The sequence below is a fragment of the Polypterus senegalus genome, chromosome 15 (genome assembly GCF_016835505.1).
Source record: "Polypterus senegalus isolate Bchr_013 chromosome 15, ASM1683550v1, whole genome shotgun sequence".
In the NCBI taxonomy this organism is placed as follows: Eukaryota; Metazoa; Chordata; class Cladistia; order Polypteriformes; family Polypteridae; genus Polypterus; species Polypterus senegalus.
Genome location: NC_053168.1, coordinates 117,470,496 through 117,498,088, shown reverse-complemented (window position 1 = coordinate 117,498,088; position 27,593 = coordinate 117,470,496). Strand labels below are relative to the sequence as shown.

General features: G+C 36.3%; 1 protein-coding gene across 2 annotated transcripts in view; it reads right to left on the bottom strand.

The window, feature by feature from the left end:
• The window catches only part of LOC120515665 (regulator of G-protein signaling 22), a 120,236-nt gene that overhangs the window by 35,846 nt on the left and 56,797 nt on the right, over nucleotides 1-27,593 (bottom strand). For both annotated transcript variants that reach the window (XM_039736877.1, XM_039736878.1), the window contains exons 15-21: nucleotides 24,461-24,586; nucleotides 15,174-15,275; nucleotides 11,131-11,325; nucleotides 10,856-10,951; nucleotides 10,199-10,365; nucleotides 8,453-8,615; nucleotides 7,555-7,713 (exon numbers count right to left, since the gene is read on the bottom strand). In XM_039736877.1, the coding sequence (XP_039592811.1) occupies nucleotides 7,555-7,713; nucleotides 8,453-8,615; nucleotides 10,199-10,365; nucleotides 10,856-10,951; nucleotides 11,131-11,325; nucleotides 15,174-15,275; nucleotides 24,461-24,586 (1,008 nt within the window). The remainder of the gene's footprint in view (nucleotides 1-7,554; nucleotides 7,714-8,452; nucleotides 8,616-10,198; nucleotides 10,366-10,855; nucleotides 10,952-11,130; nucleotides 11,326-15,173; nucleotides 15,276-24,460; nucleotides 24,587-27,593) is intronic.

Below are 27,593 nucleotides of genomic sequence, written 5' to 3'. Positions count from 1 at the left end.
GATTGCTGCTGTCATATATATATATACACACACACACACACATACATATACATATATATATATATATATATATATATATATATACACACATATATATATACACATACATATCTTCATATCTACATATCTATATATACATATCTACATATACACACATATATATATACATACCTATCTACATCATATATACACACACATACATACATACACACACACAAATTATATATATGTGTGTATGTATGTATGTGTATATATATATATATATATATAATGTAGATAGGTGTGTGTGTGTGTATATATATATATATATACACATACATACATATATATACACATATATATACTTGTGTGTATGTTTGTATGTGTCTATATGTGTGTGTATAGCTTTGGTCACTGAGTGCAAGGGAAAAATAATAAAATATAGTCTATAAGTTATTAAACAGTAAAACATTAACGTTTTAAGAAGTACAGGTACATTGAGCACTACTGGAGTGGTTTGGGTAAACTACATTTTAAAGACTGTGTAACACAACAGGTAAGTAACTAACAGCAGCTAAAATATATATGGATCATCTCTCGGTAGTAGATCCCTTTTGAAAGGCGCTACACGACGGCTGTGGTATAGAAATTACATTTTCTATGTGAGCGTTCAAATTTGTGCCTCTGGTAATGTGCCTTACCGGCATTTAAAGAAAATTAGTTTTGTGTCCTCTGCACTGTTAAGAGAGAAAGGCTTTGGTTTGGGATAAAAGGTGTAAAGAAAGGAAAGTTGCCTTTTCTTTTATATAGTATAGAGAGATGTGTTCGCTGACGTTATGATCGCCTTTTGGGGACAGTCGCGTGGGTCTTGTGTAGACTGGTGAGACGTCCCTGCCATTAATCAGCTGTGATGGCACTGTCAGTCCTCCACTGTGTGCGTGTCTTCATAATCCGAGGTGATGACCTCATAATCGTATCGTGCAAAAGAAAGTGTGAATCGCCTTAATATTATTTTGCCGTGGTGTAGAAAAGGGGTCCCGTGTTTGCACTTGTCTGGGCTATAGCGCAGGGGGAGGATGAAAAAAATTAAAAGTGCTCACTTTGACTTAAGGCAGAAGCGCAGTCAGCGTCTCAAAGGCCGGCACAGCTATGCGCGCTGGCTGCTCGACTTTTGCTGGGCAGGAGACCACAGTTTTTGCAGACACGTTCATGATATCAAAAGTCTCAGCGCTCTTTGGAGGTCATTCATATATTATATATATAGCAAAATCCCCGCAAAATCCCCGCGCAGTAGTGTGTTAAAGAAGTAATGAAAAAGAAAAGGAAACATTTTAATAATAACGTAACATGATTGACATTGTCATGAGTGTTGCTGTCATATATATGCCTGCCTAAATAAGTCACCCTCGCTTTGCTCTTACTTTATTTACCGTTCATTTAATCATGGCTATTGGCGGAAAAATTATAAAATGGAAGGAGGATGGCTTTACCAAAACAATTATTGATGGCTTAATCGATTATTCATAAAGCTTGAATTGGTGATGTTTTTCTGTGTTAACCTCATATTTTTTCAGACTTCTTCTCAAACTAAGGTGGTGCGAGGGTAAAATGAATCGGGATGCGCTGATCAATGTAATCCGTGTACCAGGAAATCATGCATTGACAAAAGCTCCCCTTTGCTTGTAATGCAAAGTGTGATTAAATGCATTATTTTTTAACGCGTTATGGAGCACATGCATCGAAGCTTCTCAGCTGTGCTTGTGCTAAGAAAAGGAAAGATTTTAAAAATAACGTAACACGATTGTCAATGTGACCTTTTGTAAGTAGTGCCTGGAGGATTCAGTGTGGAGAAACTCTAGAGATAGCGTGTGTATTAACTTGTGGATTTTTCTGTGAGTATTTGGTGGCAGTCTGACAAGTTGCTTGAAGACGGCATTAGCCGCTGAGCTCAGCTCAGACTGAAATTAGATGAATGGGCGGGGAGATGATGACGTGACTCCCCCACCCGCCTTAACTGTCAATCCCCCACAAACACAGTCTCGGAATTTGCATAAGCACACCCCTTCACCTACAATTTTAACTTAGTTACAAAGTGATCAAAACTCTCGTTTATATCCTGCGTCCTCTCATTAAACTTGTATCCCGCATTACCTGTGGGCATGTGAAACGCCAGCGGTAGCCTGTCTATGAACTTAATTTAAAGTTTAGGTTTACACCTTGCTTTCTTTCCGAGGCAGCAACACTCATGAATATGGTAGTATATGTCACTTGCTCGCTTCTTATTGTTTTTCGCTGCCTTCTCAATTATATAATGCATGTTTTCTTAAGCGCTTTTTGGAGGTCTTCCTGGTTTTCTACGCACTGCGTTGACAATCAGTTCACGTGATTACGTGGGAGGTGTGATGATGTCACATGAAACTCCGCCCCCCACGTCATTCCAGCTCAACTCCATTACAGTTAATGGAGAAAAATACCTTCCAGCTATGACCATTAGGCGTAGAATTTCGAAATGAAACCTGCCCAACTTTTGTAAGTAAGCTGTAAGGAATGAGCCTGCCAAATTTCAGCCTTCTACCTACACGGGAAGTTGGAGAATTAGTGATGAGTCAGTGAGTGAGTGAGTGAGTCAGTGAGTGAGTGAGTCAGTGAGTGAGTGAGGGCTTTGCCTTTTATTAGTATAGATATATACATATATATATATATATACACATATAAACAGTCTTTGGGGTGCGAGCAACTGTTGCTGGGGGTGGCAGAATCCATGAAGGAAGAAAAATGAAAAACATTATTTGTACAAAATCTTAATTTATTTATCCATTCCTAAATAATTAAATAGCCAGGCTATTTCGTATCAGTGCAATTCGCTGCTTGTTAAAACGGATGACTCCCGCTCTTACGTGCAAGTCTGCGTGGATATTATGAACTATCGTTTCTATTCAAGTTCTATTTAAATTTTAAATAGAAGGAATTTTTATTTAGTCGACAGAATATTATTCCGGAATAAATCAACTCAAACCTTAAATAACTTATAATATTTTGCTCTCCATAAAAATATATCCTGTCTAAATTATACAAGTTAGAAATAAAGTAAACGTTAAAAGAACAAACATTCAAATTTCTTTACAATTATGTAATTTTATATAAAAAATAAACTTAAATTTTAAATATCCCAAAAGATTTTGCTCTCCATATAAATATATCCTGTCAAAATTATACAAATTCAAATATGAACATGGTGCATAACAAAACCTGGAAATATAAATAAAATTTGTTCTTTTCAGCAATAACAAATCAAATCATTCAGTTGTCTTTGCTCTTATGTCATTTTATCAGAGCTGGGGGGCTCCTGGCATCTTTTTTTGGCAACAAGTTCGTTTATGTTTGGTGTGAGGTTCTGTGTTGTGGAGATTCTCAGGATGGACTGCAGGTGCTCATCAGTGAGGCGACTCCTGTGTGCTGATTTGTTAGTCTTCATCACTGAGAAGAGCTTCTCACAAAGATATGTGCTACCAAACATACACAAGGTTCGAGCCGCATGTAGACGGAGCTGAAGCATTTGTGTGGGAATGGAGTGAATAAACTGTGCGGGCCGTGCAGTATCGTACTTTGCCTTCAGTGTGCCATTACACTGCAGCTCAATCACCTCCATCTGAATCTGCACATGTGCAGTTTCCACATCGACGGCAAATGGGTTGCGAAACAACTCAAAATTCTTTTTTTGTTCTTCAAAGTCACCAAAGCGCCGTGCGAACTCAGTGTGCAGTGCGCTCAGTTTATCAGCAAAGTGCGTATTTGGGAACACCGTTGTGCCGACTTGGTTCAACATTACTTGGCAACAGGGAAAGTGGGGCAAGTTTCACTGGTGCATTTGTGTCTCCCATAAAAGTAGCTTCACTTGAAATCACTTTGTGATTTTGTATGGGTATCATCTGCTGAAGTGTCAGATTCTTCTTTAACTCTTCTGCTTTCTGTATCTTGTGCATTGCATTCAGGTCTTTCAGGTTATCTTGATGTTTTGTCTCATAGTGCCGTCTTAGATTAAATTCTGTAATTACAGCCACATTAGCTCGACAAATGAGACACACAGGTTTACCGGCAATGTCAGTAAACACATACTAAGCCTCCCATCAGTTTTTAAAGGCTCTATGTTGAGAATCACCTTTTCTCTTTGGCATCGTGTGGGCCAGCTTCGCAATAACTTGGAGCATCATAAGCTAGACTTGATTAACGCGGTAAGTTTTCGGCAAGGCAGCTGAAGCGCTGCATTATGGGATCTGTAGTTTATTGTGTTACCAGCGCTTCATATCCCTGGGCCATTAATAACAATAATACAGTATATAAAATGATCTCGTGGGCCGTGAGTTTGACACATATGGACTAAATAGAACTTGAAAAGAAATATTTTTTCGAATGTGATCGCGCAATTCAGATCGAGCTGACGCGCACTACAGTACATCGAGCCCCATGCTATTGTGGTTTTGCCTGTGTGCCTCAATAAGTTACCCTCCCCTCGCTCTTACTTTTTTACCGTTCATCTAATGAATACACTGAGTATGGCTTTACCAAAACAATCATTGATCGCAAATAAAGTATCCATTATTCATGAAGCTGATCTGTTCAATTGGTGATCTGTCTTTCTGCGTTAACCGCATATTTTTTCATACGTCGCAAACCAAGGGGATGCGAAGGTAAAATGAATCGAGAAGCGTGCATACATACTTAGTGCATTCCCTCTCGGGAATCGAACCTCGGACGTCGGCGCTAGAGGCAAAGGCTCTACTATTGCGCCACGGCGTGTGATTTGTCTATTTGAGCGTAGCAGTGTAATTCGGTTTTTGTTCAGCACTCTTTGGAACTGTTGGTTTTTGTCTGCGCACTGCGTCAGTTCATGTGAGCCGCTGAATATGGTTTTATATGTCACTCGCTCGCTTCTAATTGTTTCGCTGCCTTCTTAATTATATAATGCATGTTTTTTTTCAGCGCTTTTTGTAGCTCTTCCTGATTTTCTACGTAATGCGTGATTACGTGAGAGGCATGATGATGTCACACGAAACTCCGCCCCCCACGGCTTTCGAGCTCAACTCCATTACAGTAAATGGGGAAAAATAGCCTTTAGTTATGACCATTATGTGTAGAATTTCAAAATGAAACCTGTCCAACTTTTGTAAGTAAGCTGTAAGGAATGAGCCTGCCAAATTTCAGCCTTCTACCTACACGGGAAGTTGGAGAATTAGTGATGAGTCAGTCAGTCAGTGAGGGCTTTGCCTTTTATTAGTATAGATTACCAACAGCAGTCAACACTTACCAGAACTAACACTATGATGCAAAGGGTAGATGGCAATTTATACTTGTCAGATACATTGCCAAATGCGTTCAGTCATTAAAAAATATATATTTTTAAATAATGATGTCCGGCATTAGAAAATTAATGTGTATTTTCATTGTCACTTTTATTAATCATTTCATCCTTAATCTTGTCTCAATTCATTGTTTTAATAACTTTACATTAAGGCTAATTAACCTGCATGTTTAATGTTATTGTAAATATTTGAGTTTCTTCATAAATACAGTATACGTGTGAGTCTTTGTGAACTTAACTTTGGGGGGCAATTGCTGATCCATTTTAGATACAAACTGTCTCAAACTGTATTGGATATTCATAAAAGTCTGCTTAGGATATCATATTCAATTTCACAAAGCATAAAGAACTCAAAGAAGGATTAAAAGATTATTAAATACATCGCTTTATCTCAAAGAAGGATTAAAAGATTATAAAATACATTATTTTATAACAATTTTTTTTAGTTGCAATTGCTAATTTCAAACTACACTGCTCAAAAAATTAAAGGAACGCTTTGAAAACACATCAGATCTCAATGGGAAAAAATCATGCTGGATATCTCTACTGATATGGACTGGGTAATGTGTTAGGAACGAAAGGATGCCACATCATTTGATGGAAATGAAAATTATCAACCAACAGAGGGCTGAATTCAAAGACACGAAAATCAAAGTGGAAAAAATGATGTGGCAGGCTAGTCCATTTTGCCAAAATTTCATTCCAGCGACTCAAAATCGTACTCAGTAGTTTGTATGGCCCCCATGTGCTTGTATGCATGCCTGATGTTGGGGCATGCTCCTAATAAGATGACAGATGGTGTCCTGGGGGATCTCCTCTCAGATCTGGACCACGGCATCACTGAGCTCCTGGACAGACTGAGGTGCAACCTGGCAGCGACGGATGGGCCAAAACATAATGTCCCAGAGGTTTTCTATTGGACTGAGGTCAGGCGAGTGAGCGTGGGGGCCAGTCAATTGTATCAATTCCTTCATCCTCCAGGAACTGCCTGCATACTCTCGCCACAAGAGGCCAGGTATTGTCATGCACCAGGAGGAACCTAGGACCCACTGTGCCAGCATAGGGTCTGACAATGGGTCCAAGGATGTCATCCCGATACCTAATGGCAGTCAAGATGCCATTGTCTAGCCTTTAGAGGTCTGTGTGTCCCTCCATCTATATGCCTCCCCAGACCATCACTGCCAAACCAGTCATACTAAACGATGTTACAGGCAGCATAACAGTCTTCATGGTTTCTGCAGACCCTTTCACATCTGTCACATGTGCTCAGGGTGAACCTGCTCTCATCTGTGAAAAGCATAGGGCGCCAGTGGTGGACCTGCCAATTCTGGTATTCTATAGCAAATGCCAATCGAGCTTCACGGTGCAGGGCAGTGAACACATAGCCCACTGGACGACATCGCACCCTCAGGCCACCCTCATGAAGTCTATTTCTGATTGTTTGGTCAGAGACATTCACATCAGTGGCCTGCTGGAGGTCATTTTGTAGGGCTCTGGCAGTGCTCATCCTGTTCCTCCTTGCCCTAAGGAGCAGATACCAGTCCTGTTGCTGGGTTAAGTACCTTCTAAGGATTTGTCCAGCTCTCCTAAAGTAACTGTCTGTCTCCTGGAATCTACTCCATACCCTTGAGGATGTGCTGGGAAAAACAGCAAACCTTCTGGTGATGGCATGTATGCATCCTGGAGAAGTTGTGACTACCTGTGCAACCTCTGTAGGGTCCAAGTATCGCCTCATGCTAACAGTAGTGACACTGACCGTAGCCAAATCCAAAACTAGTGGCAAAACAGTCAGAAAAAATAAGGAGGGAAAAATGTCAGTGGCCTCCACCCGTTAAACCATTCCTGTTTTGTGGGTCATCTCATTGTTGCCCCTCTAGTGCATCTGTTGTTAATTTCATTAACACCAAAGCAGCTGAAACTGATTAACAACCCCCTCTGCTACTTAACTGACCAGATCAATAGCCCAGAGGTTTCACTGACTTAATGCTATACTCTGATTAAAAAAAGTGTTCCTTTAATTTTTTTGAGTAGTATATTACCAGAATAAAAAACTATGTACAACCCTCCTACCTTGATGTATGTATTAACATAATAGAAACATGTATATTGGTTAAACTTGGGAAGCTAAAAACCTTTAGCCCTCGAATATTATTGAGTACAAAAAACAAAATTAATTTTAAGCAGTCCTGCAAATCTATTTTGTTCTCTACTCTTACCTTATTCTTTTGCCTCTCAGAAAAGTCTGGAGTGGCCAGATACTGAGGCAGCCACTTTTTCTCAATGCGATTTTGCACATGCTTCTGTACCTCTACTAAAGCAGGAGCAGACATTTTTTCTTTGAGGATCTTCCCAGCACCCCCTGCCAAGTGCTTCACCTTGGAGAAAAAAATAACAAAAAAATCTTTTCTGTGAAATTCTGAATATTTTTAAGAAAACTGCTGAAGGAACAACAACTTTGCAAAAAGAGGGCAGGATTCATCACATGGTTTGTTTATGCGCACACCTTCTAGAAGCTGGCATTGTGTCAAATAAGAGTTTAACAATGAATCTAAAAAGTGCATTCTTAGGATAGAAGAGGAAAACTAAAAGTTTAAGGTAGAAAGTCTACAAAGAAAAAAGGATAACTTGCACATTCTTCACTCAAATCAAGAATTCTGAAGCAGTGAGGTATCTGCATTAGTCACTGCATTATTCTGAGCCAGATGTAAGCGTAAGTGCTGGAATTTGTTTATAGAAAAAATACATTTTAGGAAAAAAATAAAAACTTTGCTGTTTGTTTTTTTGGATTCTTCAGCTTTTCACTTGTGCCTAGCTGAAAAAATTGATCACAAATGAGGTAGAGATTATATACTGCATTTGGCTACCAAAAAATAGAATCTAGGTCCTAATATGTTTGTTTAAGTAGTCGTTGGGTACCTCATATTATGTCTGAAGCTCTGGTCATAAGTACATTCTTGAGTTGCTGACTTTACACGGCAAAGGGAATTTGTAAGAAAAATTATGACCTGCAAGGGCTAGACGTTTAATATTTGCAATATAAGCCTATCTACCTGAGGACAACAGAAACAATACATATGCAGACCAATTATGTAAAAATGTTTTGTGTTTTTTAACCTGTTTTTGTTGATCCTGGGAAGCTGGACTGTTTGTGCCAAAGAAATACTTTTTGTTCATATACTTGTTCTTTATTTCCTTGGCTTTCTCTTCTCTTTTTGTCTTATCTTTGTGAGGCATTCTTCGATACTGTTCAATGTCCATCCAACACCTCAAGTCCGTACTATATAGGAAAACAGAAATAAAAGGAGAATTCTAATACAGTTTTCCTTAAAAGATAAGGAAGGTACCACAGATACAATATTGATATTAATAAATATTACACAATAAAAATACTATCCAAAATTAGCGAAACAGCATTTAATTAGGACTCAGGATTTTACACTGCTCCTTGAATTGTCTTTGGACTAAATATAACTTAATTTAGGTCTCTACTGCAGCCACTTTATGTTGTTGTTATAGTATTAATATTGAGTACAGTCACCTAGTAATAGCTGCAAACATAATGCAAAGCCTGAAAGAATACATTAAAGAAAATAAAATAAAATAAAAGAAATACATTAAAGAAAAATGGTCAACTGCTATTTTCAATAGGTTCTCAGTTAATTTGTCCACTGATCTTGAAGATAAAATTTAGGTCTCTACTGCAGCCACTTTATGTTGTTGTTATAGTATTAATATTGAGTACAGTCACCTAGTAATAGCTGCAAACATAATGCAAAGCCTGAAAGAATACAATAAAGAAAATAAAAGAATACATTAAAGAAAAATGGTCAACTGCTATTTTCAATAGATTCTCAGTTGATGTGTCCACTGATCTTGAAGAAACAACTTACAGTCACTTTTTCAGGATAACAATTAGAAAGTAATATAAAGCAGGCATGATTAAAAACATGATGATCCTTAAAAATATTATACTACAATTTAAACTAAATATCTAGTGAATAGGGTGACACGGAGTTGGATTTTAGAAAATTGATTCTTGTTTCAGAAAATGGATTATTGTTTCCTAATTGTCATACTGCTTAATGTTAAAGATGCTAAAATGTTTATCCATCCATTATCCAACCCGATATATCCTAACTACAGGGTCACAGGGGTCTGCTGGAACCAATCCCAGCCAACATAGGGCACAAGGCAGGAAACAAACCCCGGGCAGGGCGCCACCCCACCGCTGGGCACTAAAATGTTTATACTATTGCTTTATTGTCCTATTTATGCTAAAAACACAAACAACTATATACTGTATATGCAATGAGTTGCAATGCAACTGTGGGAGAGGCCAGCATTTAAACTTAAAGAAACAGACCCCTGTGTAGTGAAATTAATCCTACAAATCTGAATTTTAGTGCAGTAAAGCCTATTGTAATTAGAAAACGTAATACATTATACCATATTAAAAACCCAAAGGTTATAAAGCCAAAAGCCTAAAATCTGGTCACAGAGGTAATTACATACTACTACATACAAAAGAAACATATATAATTTACATTAAAACACAAGGCAATCCTGAGAAAACACCTATACTTAATTTCATAATCCAGTAATTTAGAAAATGAATGTGTATTTTCATTGTCACTTTCATTAATCATTTCATGCTTAAATTATCTCAATTCACTGTTATAAATGATATGATGCTGTTTAGCTCTAATCAAGTTAATCACATTAAAAAAAAAAGTTAAATAAAAAGAAAACACACATGAAACCTACTTGAACTTGGGTAATAACAATAACAGTAATTAATATTACAATAACAATAATTAATATTGTTGCTAGTCTTTCAGAAATATGTTAATCTGCACATACCTGGGTTCTCCTTCTGGTAAGAAGTTACTGAAATGTTCCAGTTCTGTTCGGTTACGCAACAGAGTGTTTAGATTAACATTTCTAAACTGCTCTGGGACATCACCCCACAAGCTGCGTTCTGAAAGAGCTGGCGACTCTGATAGACCTGGCTCAGGTGTGCTACTGCCCTAGAAGATCAGGACATATAATCTGTCTTTTTTTTTTTTTGGCTGAAGTTATCTCTTTACATGAATATCATGCATATTTCTCTATTAGATGTTACTAGTAAAATGCAGCAACATTCAGGTGCACGGAATTAACTATCCACATTTGTTCTTCAGCTACATGATTTTTCTACTGCAGCTTACAATTTAACATTTTAAGTGCTGTCTGAACTGGGATCAATATTGTAACTGAATCATCAACTGCTGAAAATGCTGCTAGTACCATTAAACCAATAATTTTACAAAGTGCCAATAATGTTCACATTCAATAACTCTTAGTTAAATATAGAGCATAATGTGCTCAAATACTAAAAAAAAATTGTTGTTCACAATGCTTTTATAACAACATATACAACAGCCTACTCCACATTTTATTTTAGTATTAACTTCACATTACCATTTCAATTAGACAGCCATTATTACCTATCATTATTGGAGATATGAGATTACTTACTTGCTTCTGCAGACTTGCACTCTTTTGTCTGAGTGCTTGAAGTTTTCTGTAGTAGACTGAATCTAGATAACGTGTTTCTTCCATCAGTTCTACCTGCTTTATTTAAAGCAGAAATCAACATGGTTAATAAATTTTGCTAAGTCACCAAATATTATGAGAAATAGAATGCTGTAATTACAACAATTAATGTTTAGGAATAAGTAAAACACATTTTAACTGTCTGAAGACAATATCTATAATCTAAAAAAAAAAACCTGACACTAAGTTTTAAATACCTTTTTGAAGTTTGTCTTGTCAGATTCTAACATTTGCATCCATGGTATCAAGAGCATTGTTAAAATGTATTCCTCAGCTATGTCAAAAAGATCCTCAAAAGGTGGGTCTAGTTTCTGGTACATGGTGTACTGACTCTCCAGGTCAATGGCAATATCCATTGGTCCACCAAATTGAATGTATGTGGAATACAAAAACTGAAAGAGAGAGTAAAGGTTACCATTCAATTTGAAAAGACAGAAATCAGTTGTGAAGATGTGCCAATGCAGAATCAACGTGACAAGTTGCGCTGACAGATGTATAGCTGACTAGTAATTTTTGTCAGGTGGTTTGGATACTCCCTATTAATCTAAACAAGTCCTAGCAATCTACTGGAACATTTCTAATCCTCCATTCATTAAAATCCTCCAATCTAAGAAAAACATTTTTTGCTTTTATTAATGCAAAGCACATGTAGGACCAAAAGTGGACTATGGACAAAATTGATTGTGCAATCAAGTGAAATGAATAACAATTAAAGAAGAAGGGTCAAGGTTGCCTAGCTCTCTAACAGAAACACAGAGATTATACTCCAGTTGAATTTTCTATTGATTTTCATCCAGTAATATTTGTTGGAAAGAACATACTAAACAGAAATATTACCTTATAATTTGACAGGGGACCCAGAATATAGGGATGTCTTGCTCAAACCAGGTTTAGATACATATGATACGACTACCAGTAGTATCTGTCACCTTGCCCTGGATCTTCAACTCTTTTTTGGCAATCATTTATACCCAAAACTGCATAATCCTGTTTAAAACAGCATCTAATACAAGGCACAAATTAACTCTGCACAGAAAACTAATTTTATCACAGGGCAAACCAATACTCATTCAGGGCAGAATAGATACCCACACAGACATGGGGTGAACCTACAAACATCACAAAGACAGTAAATGGGCTGAAATTTCAATATACAGGTATTACTCTGTGCTATAAAGCAGCAGCACTAGCAACTGTGCCATGATGCCATCCACAATGTTTATACAGCAACATAAGTTCTGCCCTCCTTAGCCAATTGAAAATTGCACAAAACTGGAAAGAACTTTGTTCAGTACAACACAAAAATCAAACTGTTACAGTAAAACAAACAATACAAATTTGGGAATATGGCAGTTAATTTTTTTATGGTTGACAAGAAAGAAGGTTATCTGCTGTTTGCTTGCAACAATGTCTGTTTAAACATTTTAGCATAAAATACCCTCAAGTTGGGTATCTCAGTTTTAAAGCATAAATCATGCACAAAGTCACAAACTAAGTTGATATTCACAAACAAACTGACAACAGACCATTAAAAAAAGGATGTGTGTGTCTTTTTTGATATACGACCACAAAACAGTGTCTAGCAAACCTATGCTGACACAAACATTTTTTGGAAAAAGAGCTAAATCAAAATAACCTTTTCATCCATGGCTAATGGCTACACTAGTGTAAACTACTGTATAAGCTTGACTCTAAAGTACTTTTTGGCAACACCATCTGAGCCCAACAAACCATTACTAGGTGGCAAAATTCACTCTTTACTGCTTCACAATATCACAGTTTTCACAACTGACACATTCTTAGGCAACAAAATCATTTTTGTCAGTAACCATGAAGCAAATATTTGCCCTACAGGCGTTCATAATACGTAATTACAATATCCTCATATTAAATGAGTCTCTCAAATGGCTTCTCTCCAGCAGTGACGGAAAGTGTACTTAAGGTTGCTCATTTACTAACTGACATGAAAGTATTGATCACTTACTGTAAATACTGAGCAGATTAACCTCAAAAACCCCTTAAGGAATACTGTACACTAGAACTTATTTCTCTGATGTAAATGTAGAAATGAGCCAAAACAAGTGCAAGGGGATACCTTTAGTGTGTAAAAGGCATCAGGACACCACTTTTTGTGCGGTGGGAAGAAGTTAGCAAGTACATGATGAAAGTCACCAGAGACTTTAATATTAGATTTGAAAATACCGGCCTGCAGCTGATACATTACTACTTTGCATAATGCCAGTCAAAAAAGTAAAATTGACAGTAAAGTGGCAAACAATTACACAATTAGATGCAAACAAAACATATTAACCAAAAGAACATGCCAAAAATTTTAGTAACTCAGTATGCAAGGAAAAATCTACTTAACATTAACCAAAAACCATAACAGAGAAACATTCTTTTTTTAATAAGTGAATAATTAGATCTAAGCATTTTTTAAATGAAAGCAGAAAATTGTGCCATGCATTGTCCACTAGTACTGGCAACTACTAGAATAGTTTAAGGCTTGAGTAGACTAGACATGACACAAAAAACACTGAATTTTTCAGCTGAAATGGAGCGATCAATCAACTATTCCTCAACCTACAATATAATAAAAGTACTGTGATGAAGTGACATGGGCTGCTTCTTCACAGCTCCAGAATTTGAAATTTATGTCCAAACTGTTATGTTCTCCTTTAAAAACGTAGACATTAGGCAAGAGTTGTTGACTAAGGTTGCATCAACTTGTGAACATTTTTAAAAACAGTTTAAGATTGGAAAATTAATGGTTGTCTATTATAATAAACAAATCCTGGGATGAGACAAGACTTTTTAGCCTAGAACGAGACATGACTTTTTCAGAGAAATACTTTCACGTGCCACAAGACTTTGTGCCAAGACATTTAACCATGCCCTGGGCCAGAAATAAAAGACAAAGAGTAGATGATAAAATAGAACGTCAAAGAATTCAAAAACGTTGGCGCGATACATATGCAGATCAGGTTAGAGATAATTAAAGTACTAAAATTTGAAAGTCTCCAAAACATGATAGTAAAGATCACATTAGTTCAAACAAATGGAAATTATTACTCGGTGAAATGATGGAACAGCAAAAAGAGCTTGAATATATTGTTCGGATTTAAACTTTAAGTCGGAGACTTGTATATCATCTAATTTGTGATGCCATTAGGGAAAAGTAGTGTTTCTTCCCAATGAAGAGGCGTATCTGCGAGAATTAAAAGATTTGTTGGTTGGTGAAAGTGAAATCCACATATAAAAGCGGCAGAGATGCAAAGTGGCTGGTGCGTTGCGCAGGCCTGGGGGTTGGCAAGCAAAGCCCCTAGTACTTCATTATTTTAAGAGACTTTTCCAAAAATGGAATGTAAGAATTTAAGTAAGGAAAATGACAATTCTTTCTACCTACAGCACACAAATGGGAGTTATTCACATCATCCATTATAAAATGTACCATTATTTTCTGAGCATCACTAGGCCTGAAGAGTGTAACCTGCCTGGACTCCTATGGACTGCAGTTGGTTTGTCATTACAGAGGAATCCCTGTTCTCCTTAACAGTCAACAACAATTGGACATGCACAAGTAGAAAACAGAAAAATGGTGTAACATTCATATAAAGCATATATAGCCAGAACAGCTAGTGTTATGTTATGGTATAAATTTGCCAAAGCAAATAAATCAATGCCATGTCAATTTGATGCTCAAATGCAGGGATTTTACATAACAAACATCATATGTACCTTACAGGAGCAATAAACTGTTGGTTTGCCTTGATTTTTGGAATAAGTTCTTATTGAAATATCACCAGGTCCTAATACCCGTTTTCATGCAGACTGCTACCAGTTTTAGATACAAGTATTTTTTGTCACAATACAGTATGTGTAAGCTTGTCTCCAGAGGATTCAGATGTGAATACGATTTTGTTGTAATCCAAAACACATTTGCCCATTCTGTAGTTAATGTTACATGCAGTAATCCTTCAAAGTACTACATTCAAAAGCACTATTTTTCTTTCATTTTGCAATTTTTAATGTCTTGTTTAAAATAAAACTATTGCATGAACTATGTCTGTATTGTTTTGTTTTCAGTCAGGCCAGTCTTTATAACTTATATATACATAAAGCATTATTCATGTATTTTCTAAGTTTATTGTGTGTTAGAATTATTCCTATCATCATTTACTATTATTGCCTGTTAAAATTAGAAAAAAGCCATAGGAGCACCAACCAGTATGCTGCTTACCTGCGACTGTCGTCCTAGCTTAAAAGGACTGAAGGTTTCCTGATAAAATAGTCTGTGGTATTCCTGAAGGTCAAACCAAAAATGTACTCCATTCTTCCAAAGCTGTAAATGCACAACACATAACACCAGCTAAAGCTACAGTATATGAATTTTATGCAAGTAAAACAATGCAACATATTTCACTTTTATAGTCTAAAGCCATCATATAATATATTTGTTTTACTAAATAAACTTGTTTATATTTCCCTACAATAAGGCAGAAAAAAACTATTTAACAATACCACCAAAGCAAGGCCATAATGAAAAGGTAACATTAAGGTTACATGTATTACATTTTTACTGTAACTGTAAAGAGGAAAAAATAAGTGAAGTTGAGATAAGCTTAGTCCTATATGCTAATCCTTGTTTGGTTGCTCCTGCCTGCAGTACTCAAAAGGTACCCATGCTGAGAATTATCAAATCAGATCCTATACACCTAACCTGTAATCCACTTAAAGAAAGCTAAAAAAAAATAATTAAAAAAAGGTGTTAAAGGTTTTTAAGAACAATGTCAACTGGGGTTTCTTATATATAAAGTGGCAGTGGAACTGTGCATATTCTGTTTTAAATTTAACAGCATCAATTTATGCACACAGAGAACTCCCTTTTTGTGAATGGGTGACTTTTAAAATGTCAGTGCATGTATGCTTGATTTGCACTGCTGGTTGCCTTGAACTTGCGAGATTGCCTTTTGCTCATTGTAAATACTGGTTGTTATTTAGAATTTTTGTATGAGAGATTGCTGCAAGTGAGAAATGCATTGTGACAGTACCAGTACTAGCTACATTTGTCAATAAATAATGTATTTATTTTACTGCTGTACCCCTATAAAAGACACTTACTGCCCTCACTTTGGACATTCAAATCACCTCTCAGTATACATGCTGCCTGCTTACAAGCAGATACTCACACTTGAGAAGCTGAAAAATTATCAAATTATTGGATGAAAAAATAAATATTACATGATTGTTTCGGTTCTGTAAATTTAGACATTTAAAAAAAATCCTCATTAGATCTAGATGAGTTTGGAACTGCTGCCAATTAAATGGATTCCTCAGAAAATGTGTCAATGACTGTGTGCTTACAAAACCAATATACTAATTTCCTAATTATAAACCCTGGATCAGCACGGACACCCATACTTTTTTTTGAAGGTTTACGCTAATAGAAAAAGAACATAAATTCACTTAAAGTCTATAGCTGAATAAAATTCACGATGCACCTAAATTGTACTAAAGCACAGTGATGCTTATGGCTTGCAAACTAACGCCTAATCCAGACCCATACACAATTTATCTACTGGATAAATGTAATATTTCCAAAGCTAGTTTTAATTGTAATATTTGTATTTTTACTTTACTTGAAGTCTTCGTTCTGTTGCAAAGAGTGCCCGTCTTACACGCCAGTTACCTGGGTTACAGAGCACACCTCCAAAACAAAAAAAGAAAGCTTTCCCTACCATTCAGTTTATCTCCTGCCACTCACAATCCTTTTATCTCTATGCCACAAACAGTCCTACTTATTGCCTCCTGACTCTCTCCTCAAAACTTCCTTCCACCGCACCTTCCTTTATCTCCTTATTTCTCCTGTCACTCATCTCCTAACAGCCCCTTACAGAACAAAAGCCCTTCACCCAGTTCCTTCACTTACAGCATTCATTATAGACTTTCTGCTCCCCAACAGGACATCACAAGCTGCCTCCACATCACAATATATTAACAAAACATGATATAACTGAATTTAAAAAGAAAATTACAATACAGGAGAACATTAATACAGAACAACATTACCGTCAGTGGGTTCCATTTTCAACACATTTTTCAATTTTGTCAGCATCATGCTTTATATTGTTTGCTGTTGTTCTTCCTACTCCATAAATTGAAGCAGTACTTGCAATGCTTTTGCCATTTTGTAAACATTTAATAATTTCAGTTGTTCGTGACAATTCCAACACCACACGCTTACATTTATCAGCCGTAACAATGTATATTATACTAATTATAACAAAAGAGAAAAGCTGTGAAACGCTATTAAAACCGAAGGTTTGTAACGGATGCTGTGATTTCAAAATGTGGCCTGACACGTGGCGCTGTAGAAGAATACTACGCGCTTACAAAAGGGAGAATTGCTCCAATATTCGCAGCTCACAGCATACCACACAACAGTAATAGTACAGTAATTGGTAGGCTCTGGCATGCGCATTTTTGGTGCGGTTCTGACGGTTAACAGAGACTGACGATTAATCAAGTCACAGATAATCGAAGAAACATATAATATACAGTCAATACATATTCAACAAGCTCCCTCCAATCACTTCACAAATCTATACAAACATTAATTTCTGTGTATCTTGTTACTTTGACAAACTTGATACAATCCACTTGATAAGACGGTTCAGACAAAAACATAAAGCAACTGGGTAGAACTACAACCAGCACTATTCCATACATAAAAATGATTCAGTCTCACCAGGTTTATCACTTGGAAGCTCCCACCTGAAGCGATTCTTCTTCATCTACTCCAGCTGTTAGCTAGACATGTGGTCTCCAGTGACCCATGTCTACTAGTATGAACCTCCACTCTGGTGAACTGCTGGTCTTTTGTCAGCTAGGAGTAGTGGCCAATATGATACTCCTCCCACTTCTCTATATGAATATTTTTGAAATTCATTGATGTAATTGTTGTTAGTTCTTTTTAATTTCTCATACCACACTCAATTTTTTTAAAGTTCTTTCAGCGGCACCAGAACCGGTTTCCATAGTAACCCCGAACATTTGTCAAGGAGCACTCGCACTGAAAGGCCATCATTTTGTACCAGCACACAGTCATAAATTTCTCAGACAAGAAATACTCCCTTTTCTGAGACAGTATTAAAAAGATGAAACAAAGTAAAGGTCAGGGTCTTTTTATGGTCTCAAGTACAATGCACAGCATAATGTTCCACGCCGACACAATAATCAAGAAAAATATCAGCACAGACTTTAATCTCATCTAATAACAGAATAAATAATACTAAGTACAACATTATGTGTACAAGAATCAGAGCAGCACTTAATTCATTCAGTTGATTACAGTTTATCACATATGACAGTTAAGCAGCCTTTTATTACCTGCAGGTAGATGCCATTCTTAAATCTCACAGTTTGGATGTTAACAGTTCCATAACATCTGTCTGATGGGTGACTGGGGTCCTTTATGATTTGTTTTGCCTTTGCCTGACAACAATTAGTAAATATGTCCTGCAGAGATGGTATCAATGTCGTAATGATGATCTGTGCTGTTTTCACTATCCTCTGCAATACTTCTGTGATCCTTAGCTTAATTGCTGCCATATCAGTACACCATGCAGTACATTTATAAAAGCTGTTGAGGGCTGCTGGAGACATTCAGGCCATCTGAGAAAATTAAGTCACTGGTGGGCCTTTCAGCAACTACTGCAGTATGTTCCATCCACCTGAGATCATTTGTGATGGTAACCCCCACGAACCTAAAATGGTCGACTTGTTCCACAACCTCGCCCCCAATGTAAATAAGGGTATGGTTTTCCTGCTGCTTCCTGAAATCAATGATTATCTCCTTAGTCCTGCTAACATTCAGAAGAAAGGTTACTGTCCTGACACCATTCTGACAGAAGGCAAATTTCCTTTTGATAGGCTGTCCCATCGTTTGTGATCAAGCCAACGATAGTGGAAAAGTCAGTAAATGTTATGGTGGTATCGGAGCTATACGTGGTCATTGTGTCATGGTTGAAAATAGAATTCAGCAGGGGACACCGTACACTGCCCTGAGAGGTGCCAGTGTTTAAAAATAAGCATGGAGGTGGTGTGTCTACCAGTCTATACATGCTGGGGTCTGCCAGTCAGAAAATCCAACATGTAATTTCAAGGTAGGCACTCACACCCAGGTCAAAGAGCTTGATGATCAAATTACAGTGCTGAAGGTAGAGTTGTAATCCACAAACAATAGTTTGGCATAACAGTTCTTTTCATCCAGATGTTCCAAAGTGTTGTGCAATGCAATGGCTACTGGTGTCCTGTTTTGATCTGTTGTGTTTATAAGCGAACTACAGGGGGTCCAAGCACTCTAGAATAATGATCTTATTGTCTCCCAGCACTAGTCTACCAAAGCACTTCATAATAATTGTGCTACTGGACAACAGTCATTAAGGCATTCCATGTTGTTTTTCTTGGACACTGGAATGATAGTTGTATTTTTAATCATAATCATGGAATTATCACAAAATTGTCAAACCTCTACTTCAATTATCTTGACTAAAAATGCTGCTGTAATTTCACTGTAGTAAACATTATTCTATTGTTGTTTAACATGACAAATCTTATTTGTGTGATCTGTCTGCATAAAGTGTGTCAACATAATGTGCATCTTCTTTATCAAATCGAGTAACGGTGTTAAAAGTCTAGAAAGAAGCCATGAATATTTAAGTATACAGCATGCTAAACTTATACCGCTGGCCATTTTGAAGAGAGTGTATAAATCTAATGATCTGTGCGCTGATTAAATCAATTTAAAATTATTTCAATTTGCAAATGATCGAGTGCGTCCCATATGCTTCACCCTAAACTGCTTAAAAGTTGTAACGTGTCTGATAATATTCTATATATAGTCAATAAGTTATTTCTAATTATATTAAATTATATAATATGTTTGACAAAAGTTTATTACTATATAAAAATTAATTTGCATACATGTCAATCATCCTGACAATTTATAAGATGCTAGAGATACAATTGTCATTGATTTTTTAAATACAAAGGGAGCCAAAAAATGTACACACACTTCAACAAAGGAAAAACTTGTATTAAAGTTGTGAAATTAAATTTATACAGATATCAAGGGATGAATTTATGTCACTTTTGACTTCTTCATTTACAACATGATTACCATGCGCTTCCAGACACTTCTGCATTTGGTGAACTACTGCTTGAACAATGTTGGCCAAAGTGTCCAATGAGACTGATGCAACATGCCATTTCAACTTCTTCTCGAAGCGCAGCCAGTGTAGCTGGTTTCATGCAATCGAGTAATGACATCTTCTGAGATAACATAATACTACACATCATTGCTGTAATTCGATTCAACTTTAAAACATTCCAGAAATATCAACTCTTGAAGTGTGTATACACTTTTTGCCCCCTCTGTATATGCTTTATATTTTTGCCAGCATATTATGATCACTGTTGCACTCCAACAGAGATATTCGAACATTATCTCACAGTAGAAAAGACCATTAATTTCTAAAAGGATAAAGAAATAAATACTGGATGACAATTGAACTCATTAAAACATTTGGAAAGAGCTGATAGGAGGACAAAAATATCTAATACTGACAGATAGAGCACATTTGATATTTGATTGATCTGAATCATTGTAAATCTATCAGTTGTGCATAAAACAATAAACATGGCACAACTTTAGGTTTCTGCTTTCATTTTCATATCCCAAGAGGAAATCATTACATTGAACTGTTTTAAAATTATTTTTAAACTGCCCCAACAAACTGTAAGTATATGGACTTTCTTAGGAAATGCAACACAATTATGCACATTTATTAGTGAAAAGGAAAATCATCACCATACTGAGTTTGTACAATTTCCCTGTGTCTATATGGAGTTTCCTCTGGGTATGCTGGTTTTCCTCCTACAAGCCAAAAGATGTGTAGCCTAGGTCTATTGGCAATTTCAGATTTGTCCATTTAAGTGTGAGGAAGGGCATGAATTAGGCCTTTTGTTAGACTTGGTGTTCTGCCAGAGCTGTTCTCTGCATTGTGTCCAGTGCTGCCATAACAGTGTCTATTCCCCTTGCAACCTTGAACTGAACTTAGCAGGTTTGAGAATGTTATGTCATATTTGTTATTTAACACTAGAATCCCTAAACACTACAAAAAAGTTATTATAATGCCAGGCCATTTTAAATTCCTTCGCACCTCTTCATCAGTGTCTTTGTTTTGCAGCTGAAGTGAGATTCAAAATTCTCAGAGCTCAAGTCTGTCTTGAGTTGTATAGGGTAAATAATACAGTATAACATTATTTGGAATAGATACATTTCATGTGTATTCCATTTCTACAATAATCTGGAAAAATGTAGAATGACAGGAAATGTGAGGCGAGAAAATTTGAACACATAATTAAAACAGAAACCTTTTTCATGTATAATTGATAAAATATTGACATGAAATGTATAATGTGTGAAGACTGAGGTTCAAATATCAAATAAATACTTTCACAAAACAAGTGCACTTTTATTGAAGAATATAACCAAAGAAAAAGAAATCATTCAATTTATATGTTGCTGTCAATATGTTAAAAACCAAGTCCAAATATCAATCAATAGAATGTCGAACATTGGCTGGTGCAGAGCTGCTGCCTCATAATCAAGAGGCTGCGAGTTCGAGTCCGAGCTCTTTCTATTTTGAGTAGTGAGCTGCTATTATTATTACTACGATATAATAAAAACATACATTTGATTTGAGTCTGTAACACCCGCTGTAACTTTTACTATTAGCCAAAATTTAACTTTTTTTTTTTTTTTTATATATATATACAAGTTTATTCTGCCAGTAACATTCATGTGGTACAATGAACTTGCCTCTCCCTATCGGAGTTGATGGCGTTTATCTCCATTCTTTTCACAAGAGCAGCAATGAGCACAGTTAGTGCTGTGGCTGATGCCTACTCAGAACTATTTTTTGTACCAGCAATTAAAGATACAATGCCCCGTGACAGCTATCAAACTAACATGCAGCATCTGACAACAAAGATACCTATTCAGAATGTGTGAAAAACAACAGATTTGCTGCATTCTCAGAAATCAGACAATGTTTTATTGATAACTGTGTTTTGAATTACAACCCAGGGCAACATGCTATTGTTGATGAGTAACTGTTTCAAACTAATATCTGTTGTCCTTTCCTGCATTACATCTCAACCAAGCCCAACAAATTTGTTATAAAGCTTTGGACACTGGCAGATTTGGAAACAAAGTACATGTGCAATGCCACTCCTTATTTAGAAAAAGTTCCCATTCGTCCCACGGGAGAAAGACTTTCCAAGACTGTGGTTATAAAGCTTATTATTTATTATTATTTATAATTATTATTACTATTTATACTGTTCTGTTTGAACCATTCATTAGCATGAACTGCACACCCCATTTCTACATTCAATCACAGGAGAAGCAAAAAAAAAAGGATGTGGTATCTGTCATTTCTGGACAAAGGCAGAACCATAACAACAGACAACTTCTTCACATCACTTTCACTGGGTAACAGACTGCTGAACCGCAACACATCTCTGCTTGGCACCAAAAATAAAATGGGACGGGAACTTCCACCTGCAGCTAAAGTCACTTTAGTACACAAGCAATTGTCCACGCTAATGTTTAGATCTGGCAGTGCCATGCTGATGGTGTATGTAACCAAAGAGAAGACAGCTATCTGGATTTTCAGTACCCATGCACCATAACATGGAGTACGGGCAAGTTCAAAGAAAAAAAAAAAAATGTACACCGGGTGTTACAGACTCAAATCAAATGTATGTTTTTATTATATAATAGTAGTAATTATTATAGCAGTTCACTACTCAGAACGAAAAATACCTGGACTCGAACCCGCAACCTTTTGAATATAATGCAGAAGATCTTACCAATGCACCATCCAAGAAGATGTGTCAGCTTTCTGTCAACTGACATTTGAGCTTGGGTTTTTAACTCATTTTAAGTCATTGACAGCAACATGTAAACTGAATGTCTTTTTTCTTCATTGGTTATATTCTTGAATATTTTTTTATTTTTTCTCCAGCTGTCTGGAGATTTTTTTGTTTTTTCTGTCCCCCCTGGCCATTGAACCTTACTCTTATTCGATGTTAATTAATGTTGATTTATTTTGTTTTATAATTGTGTCTTTCATTTTTCTATTCTTTAATATGTAAAGCACTTTGAGCTACTGTTTGTATGAAAATGTGCTATATAAATAAATATTGTTGTTGTTGAACAAAGGTGCATGTGTTTATTTGATATTTGGACTAAAGTCTTCACACATTATACATTTCATGTCATTATTGCTATAACATTGAAAAAGTTTGTTTCAGTTATATATTCAACATTTCTTGCCTCACATTTCCTGTCATCCAACATTTACCAAGATCACTGTAAAAACGGAACACACATGAAATGTATGTAGTTCAAATAACAATATATTATTCACTTAATACAACTTAAGGCACCTCACTCCCAAATAAATAGACTTGAGCTGGGAGAACTTCAGCTGCGTCGGTGGAAGATGGGTTAGCAGATTGCTTGCACTGAGCTGACACATTTGCAAAACAAAGAGGTGATAAAGATGATGAAGAGGTGCGAAGGAATTTAAGGTGGCCCAGCATTACGACTTTTTTCGTAGGCTTCAGGGATTCTAGTGTTAAAGGCTTACTCTATATTAGGTGGGCAAGGTGATGCAATGTTTAGAGCGGTTCTCTTCCAGGTAGACTGGGTTTCACTCCTAATTCAGTCCCTGGGTAGATTTTGCATTTCTCTGCATCGGCATGGGTTTTTGTCCTTGTACTTCAGTTTTACTTAAACAGACCAATGACATAACAGTGAAATGAACACTGAACAATGAAACAGTGTGCCTGATAATGAATTGATAATCATGTTCAGACTTATCTGTTCACAAGACTAAATCAGATTGGGTCAAGGAAACAGTTAGAAGAGTTTCACATTACATGTCTTGTACAGTTAGCCTTCAAAATTATTCCAAACACGTACTAAAATGTAAAAACACAGATAAATCTCAATGTTTAAGAATATTTTGTCAATCTCCTTTAATATAACTATATATTTATATATAGTTATACAAAACAGCTCAAGTGAGACCAATGTCTGCCTTTAGTATCCTCTGTAGTAATTATATAAAAGACAAGTTCATTCAGATATCTGTGCAGCGTAACTTAATGTTTGTATTGTTTTTAAATTGTCACACGTAAGGCACTTTTTATTTTTTCCAGGACTTCAAATTTTCCAGTCAAGTGAGTAAAGAGACTCAACACCAGGAACTAATTTGTTAAACTAGGAATCAAAATGAGTCAGTGACAAAAAAAAGGGTTATGTGTGTACTTCAAAAAGAAACAATGGCATTGTCAAAAATTATGCATTTAGTAATACGAAAACACAAAATATTATTTAGAATAGGATAAATTTAAAAAAAAAATTAAAAAAAAAAAGAATTGAATATTCACCTTGTTCCCTGAACATATGCAAAAGTCTGTGAAAAAATATCCAGCTCTTGGATCATGATAAAGAGCCTGAAGCAGCCTCTCCATTTGAGCCCCTCCAAGTACTGGGCTCTCTGTATTGCTTTGAATCTGGAACACAAATGTGGTTAATGGTTGGTCAAAATTTTGCAAACATTTGGACAAAAAGTGTCAATGAAAATCTTGCAGCAGCTTGTTGATTAAAAGTCCATATATATGGTACTTATTTGTAGTTATGTCTGACTATATAGTAATTAAACACTACATATTAATTACAATTTTAAAAAATACCCTTCTGAACAAAGTGGTAAGAATAAATAATTAACAGTGGTAATAGTAGTATTTATTATTTAGTATTTTTTTAGTAGTATTATCAGGTGTACGGAGTACATTTATACTAGCTGTGTTACCTGGTTTCACCCAGGAAATTTCTTAGGACATTGGGCCTCAGTTATAGTGTCAAGGGTTAACCAGATGTTATCAGTAACAGAGTAATATTATTTGTTCAATGGGGCTCCTTACTATTGCGTATGAGTAAAACATTCCTGTCATTGATCAATTCTTGCTTTTCCTAGTAACTTGACTTTTGTTGATGGTCATTGCAAAACACAACTTTAGAGAAAACTGTATTCTCTTGAATTCAAGCAGGTAATTAGTAGGAATAATGAGAACTGTTGTTATAAATATTCCACCCTGTAGAAGATTCTTTAAAAGTGGTAGCTTTGGTGAGATGACTGTACAGCTTTGATTTGTATCCTTGTACCATTACAAAGTTGTGGAAGGTTTATATCAAAAGTAGTATATATTGACTCATGGTTTCCTTTAACTTATTCCATACAGAATTGACACTTACAGGATACATATTTACATAACCCAAAGAATAAACTCAACTTTTAAGCATTGAACAGGTAAGAATAGATGAAAAGAAATAATATTGTGAGCTATGTACAATATTCACCTCCTCTATGTTCTGGCCATGGGTTACCCCCCTTAAAGGGTTGAGCAAGCACTTAAACTGACCAAGGTATTCCACTGCTCCTGACTTGTGTTGTACACAGGGCTTGAAGTAGGCTTGTATGCTGTATTGGCAGTTCACTGCATTGACAACCAGAGCTAAGCAGCACATCATGGTCTGACCTCTAAAGTTCTCCTTAATATTGCATGTATTTTACCTCCAAACTGCCCCTCCAACACCTCTTTCTTTGAAGTTTATGTATCACTCAATAATCCAATCCAACTGAATTTGTATTTTACTGCATCATGAGGAGTAAGAAGCTGAGAAAATAGGGAGTACTGTGGGTACCCAAGAATGCTACTTGCTAACCACCTTATTTTGAGTTTCACCTAACTTTCTTCATCCCTTTCACATCTCAGTATCTTCTCTCTTTTTCCTTTGGAGGACAGCTGCCCTTTTTCACTCGCTAACAGCCCCATTTTCCTGTGTGATTAAAGCCTCAGCTTGTACAGTGGTAACTGTTCTGCTTGCACTGTTCATTAGGATGAACTGCACACCCCATTTCTATATGCAATCAAAGGAGAAGCAAAAATAGGATGTGGTGTCTGTCATGATTTGGTGTTACATACAGTAGTACCTTTTGAGTTCAAGAATTCTTCATGGTTTACGTGCTATGTTTTATTTTATTTTTTTTGCAACATCCTAGATGCCATTGTTGGTCCTTATCGTCCTTACCATATTGAGTTCCCATTATTAGGGCCACTTCCCTGTATTTCTAGAGGTGTGGCCTGAAAAACCATGACCAGTTCATAATCAACACAACAGGATAAAAGGACAGCTTGGGTTTCATTTTTCTTATCCGATTTGCAGATATCAAAACTTTGTCAAACAGTTTTGCTCTAAATATTTTCATGTGTTTCATTCAATGTTGACCTCTTGCCTGTTCTTTCGAATTCAATTTTGTCTAACGTCTTGGCTTTGTTTTGTATGTGATTTCCCAGGGAGTCCTTTTCATTTTCTTTGCACGCATCTCTTGGTGCTACTCAAAAACTTTAGCTGTCAGTTTGCTTTTAGGACAGTACCTAACAATACCCCCCATTCACAGCTTTATTACTGATAAATATCAAGAAATAAAAAAAAAACACAACAACATGTTGGCTACTTTTCTTTTTTCTATAATGTCAGCAAATTTCAATCAAATCAGTCAAACAGCTTTCAAGATTTTGGGGTATTTAGCTTTCTTATTGTGAGAGGAGTTTGAGCACCTGCACATTGATACATCTAAATGTCCTTTCTTAGCCTACCTACTAGACTAGATGTATCACGCTGCTGTATTTCAGTAGGGAAACATTAGATAAACAGATGAAACCCCAAGAGGTCTCTGCCTCATTTTAGAGAAGCTACCAATGTCATTTTTCAAGGTTAGAATGAGGTAAATGAATAAACACACCTCCAGAAAGCAGGAATAAACTGATGGGAAAGCTCATATGCCCCTCTTATGAAGTGGTGTTAAGATCAATAGGACAATCTGAAAAACAACCCTCGTAAAAAAAGTGTTCAGAAAAATGGGAGAATTGACATGAGTCACATTATTGGCATTAGTTGAATTCAGGAGGTAATGATATTCTGCATATTAACAGTCAGATGATGTGGTGTATTAGATAAAGTGATATAATTAGAAAAACGTATAAAAGCAGATGATTTGTTTAATTGATTGCTCACTTCATGGACCAAGACAGTTTTTTCTATAACATAAAATTGGCAGCCACAACATGATTAGAAAAAAGGCTGTGCAACTCCAGAGGATTGTTCGAAGGTCTGAAAAAAGACACAAACAGTGGCGTGCGACAAAGTAAACAATTTTTCACTATAAAATTGTTTGTGTCAGTTTAACGGGGACTTCACCCTACCAAAGAAGAAGCAGGGTAGGAATCCTCTAAAATATTACTAAAAGTTTGGAAAAAATCAGAATGCAGAACTGAGGAATCAAATTGAGGGATTATTAATTATTGCAAATAAGCACAAAATCCTACTAGTACTAATAGGTGCCCATAGATACCACCCAGATATGTTGGAAGTGTAATATTGGGGTGCTGAACAGGTAGGCAAAATTCCTCACATACCACTTCACTAGATAGATAGATAGATAGATAGATAGATAGA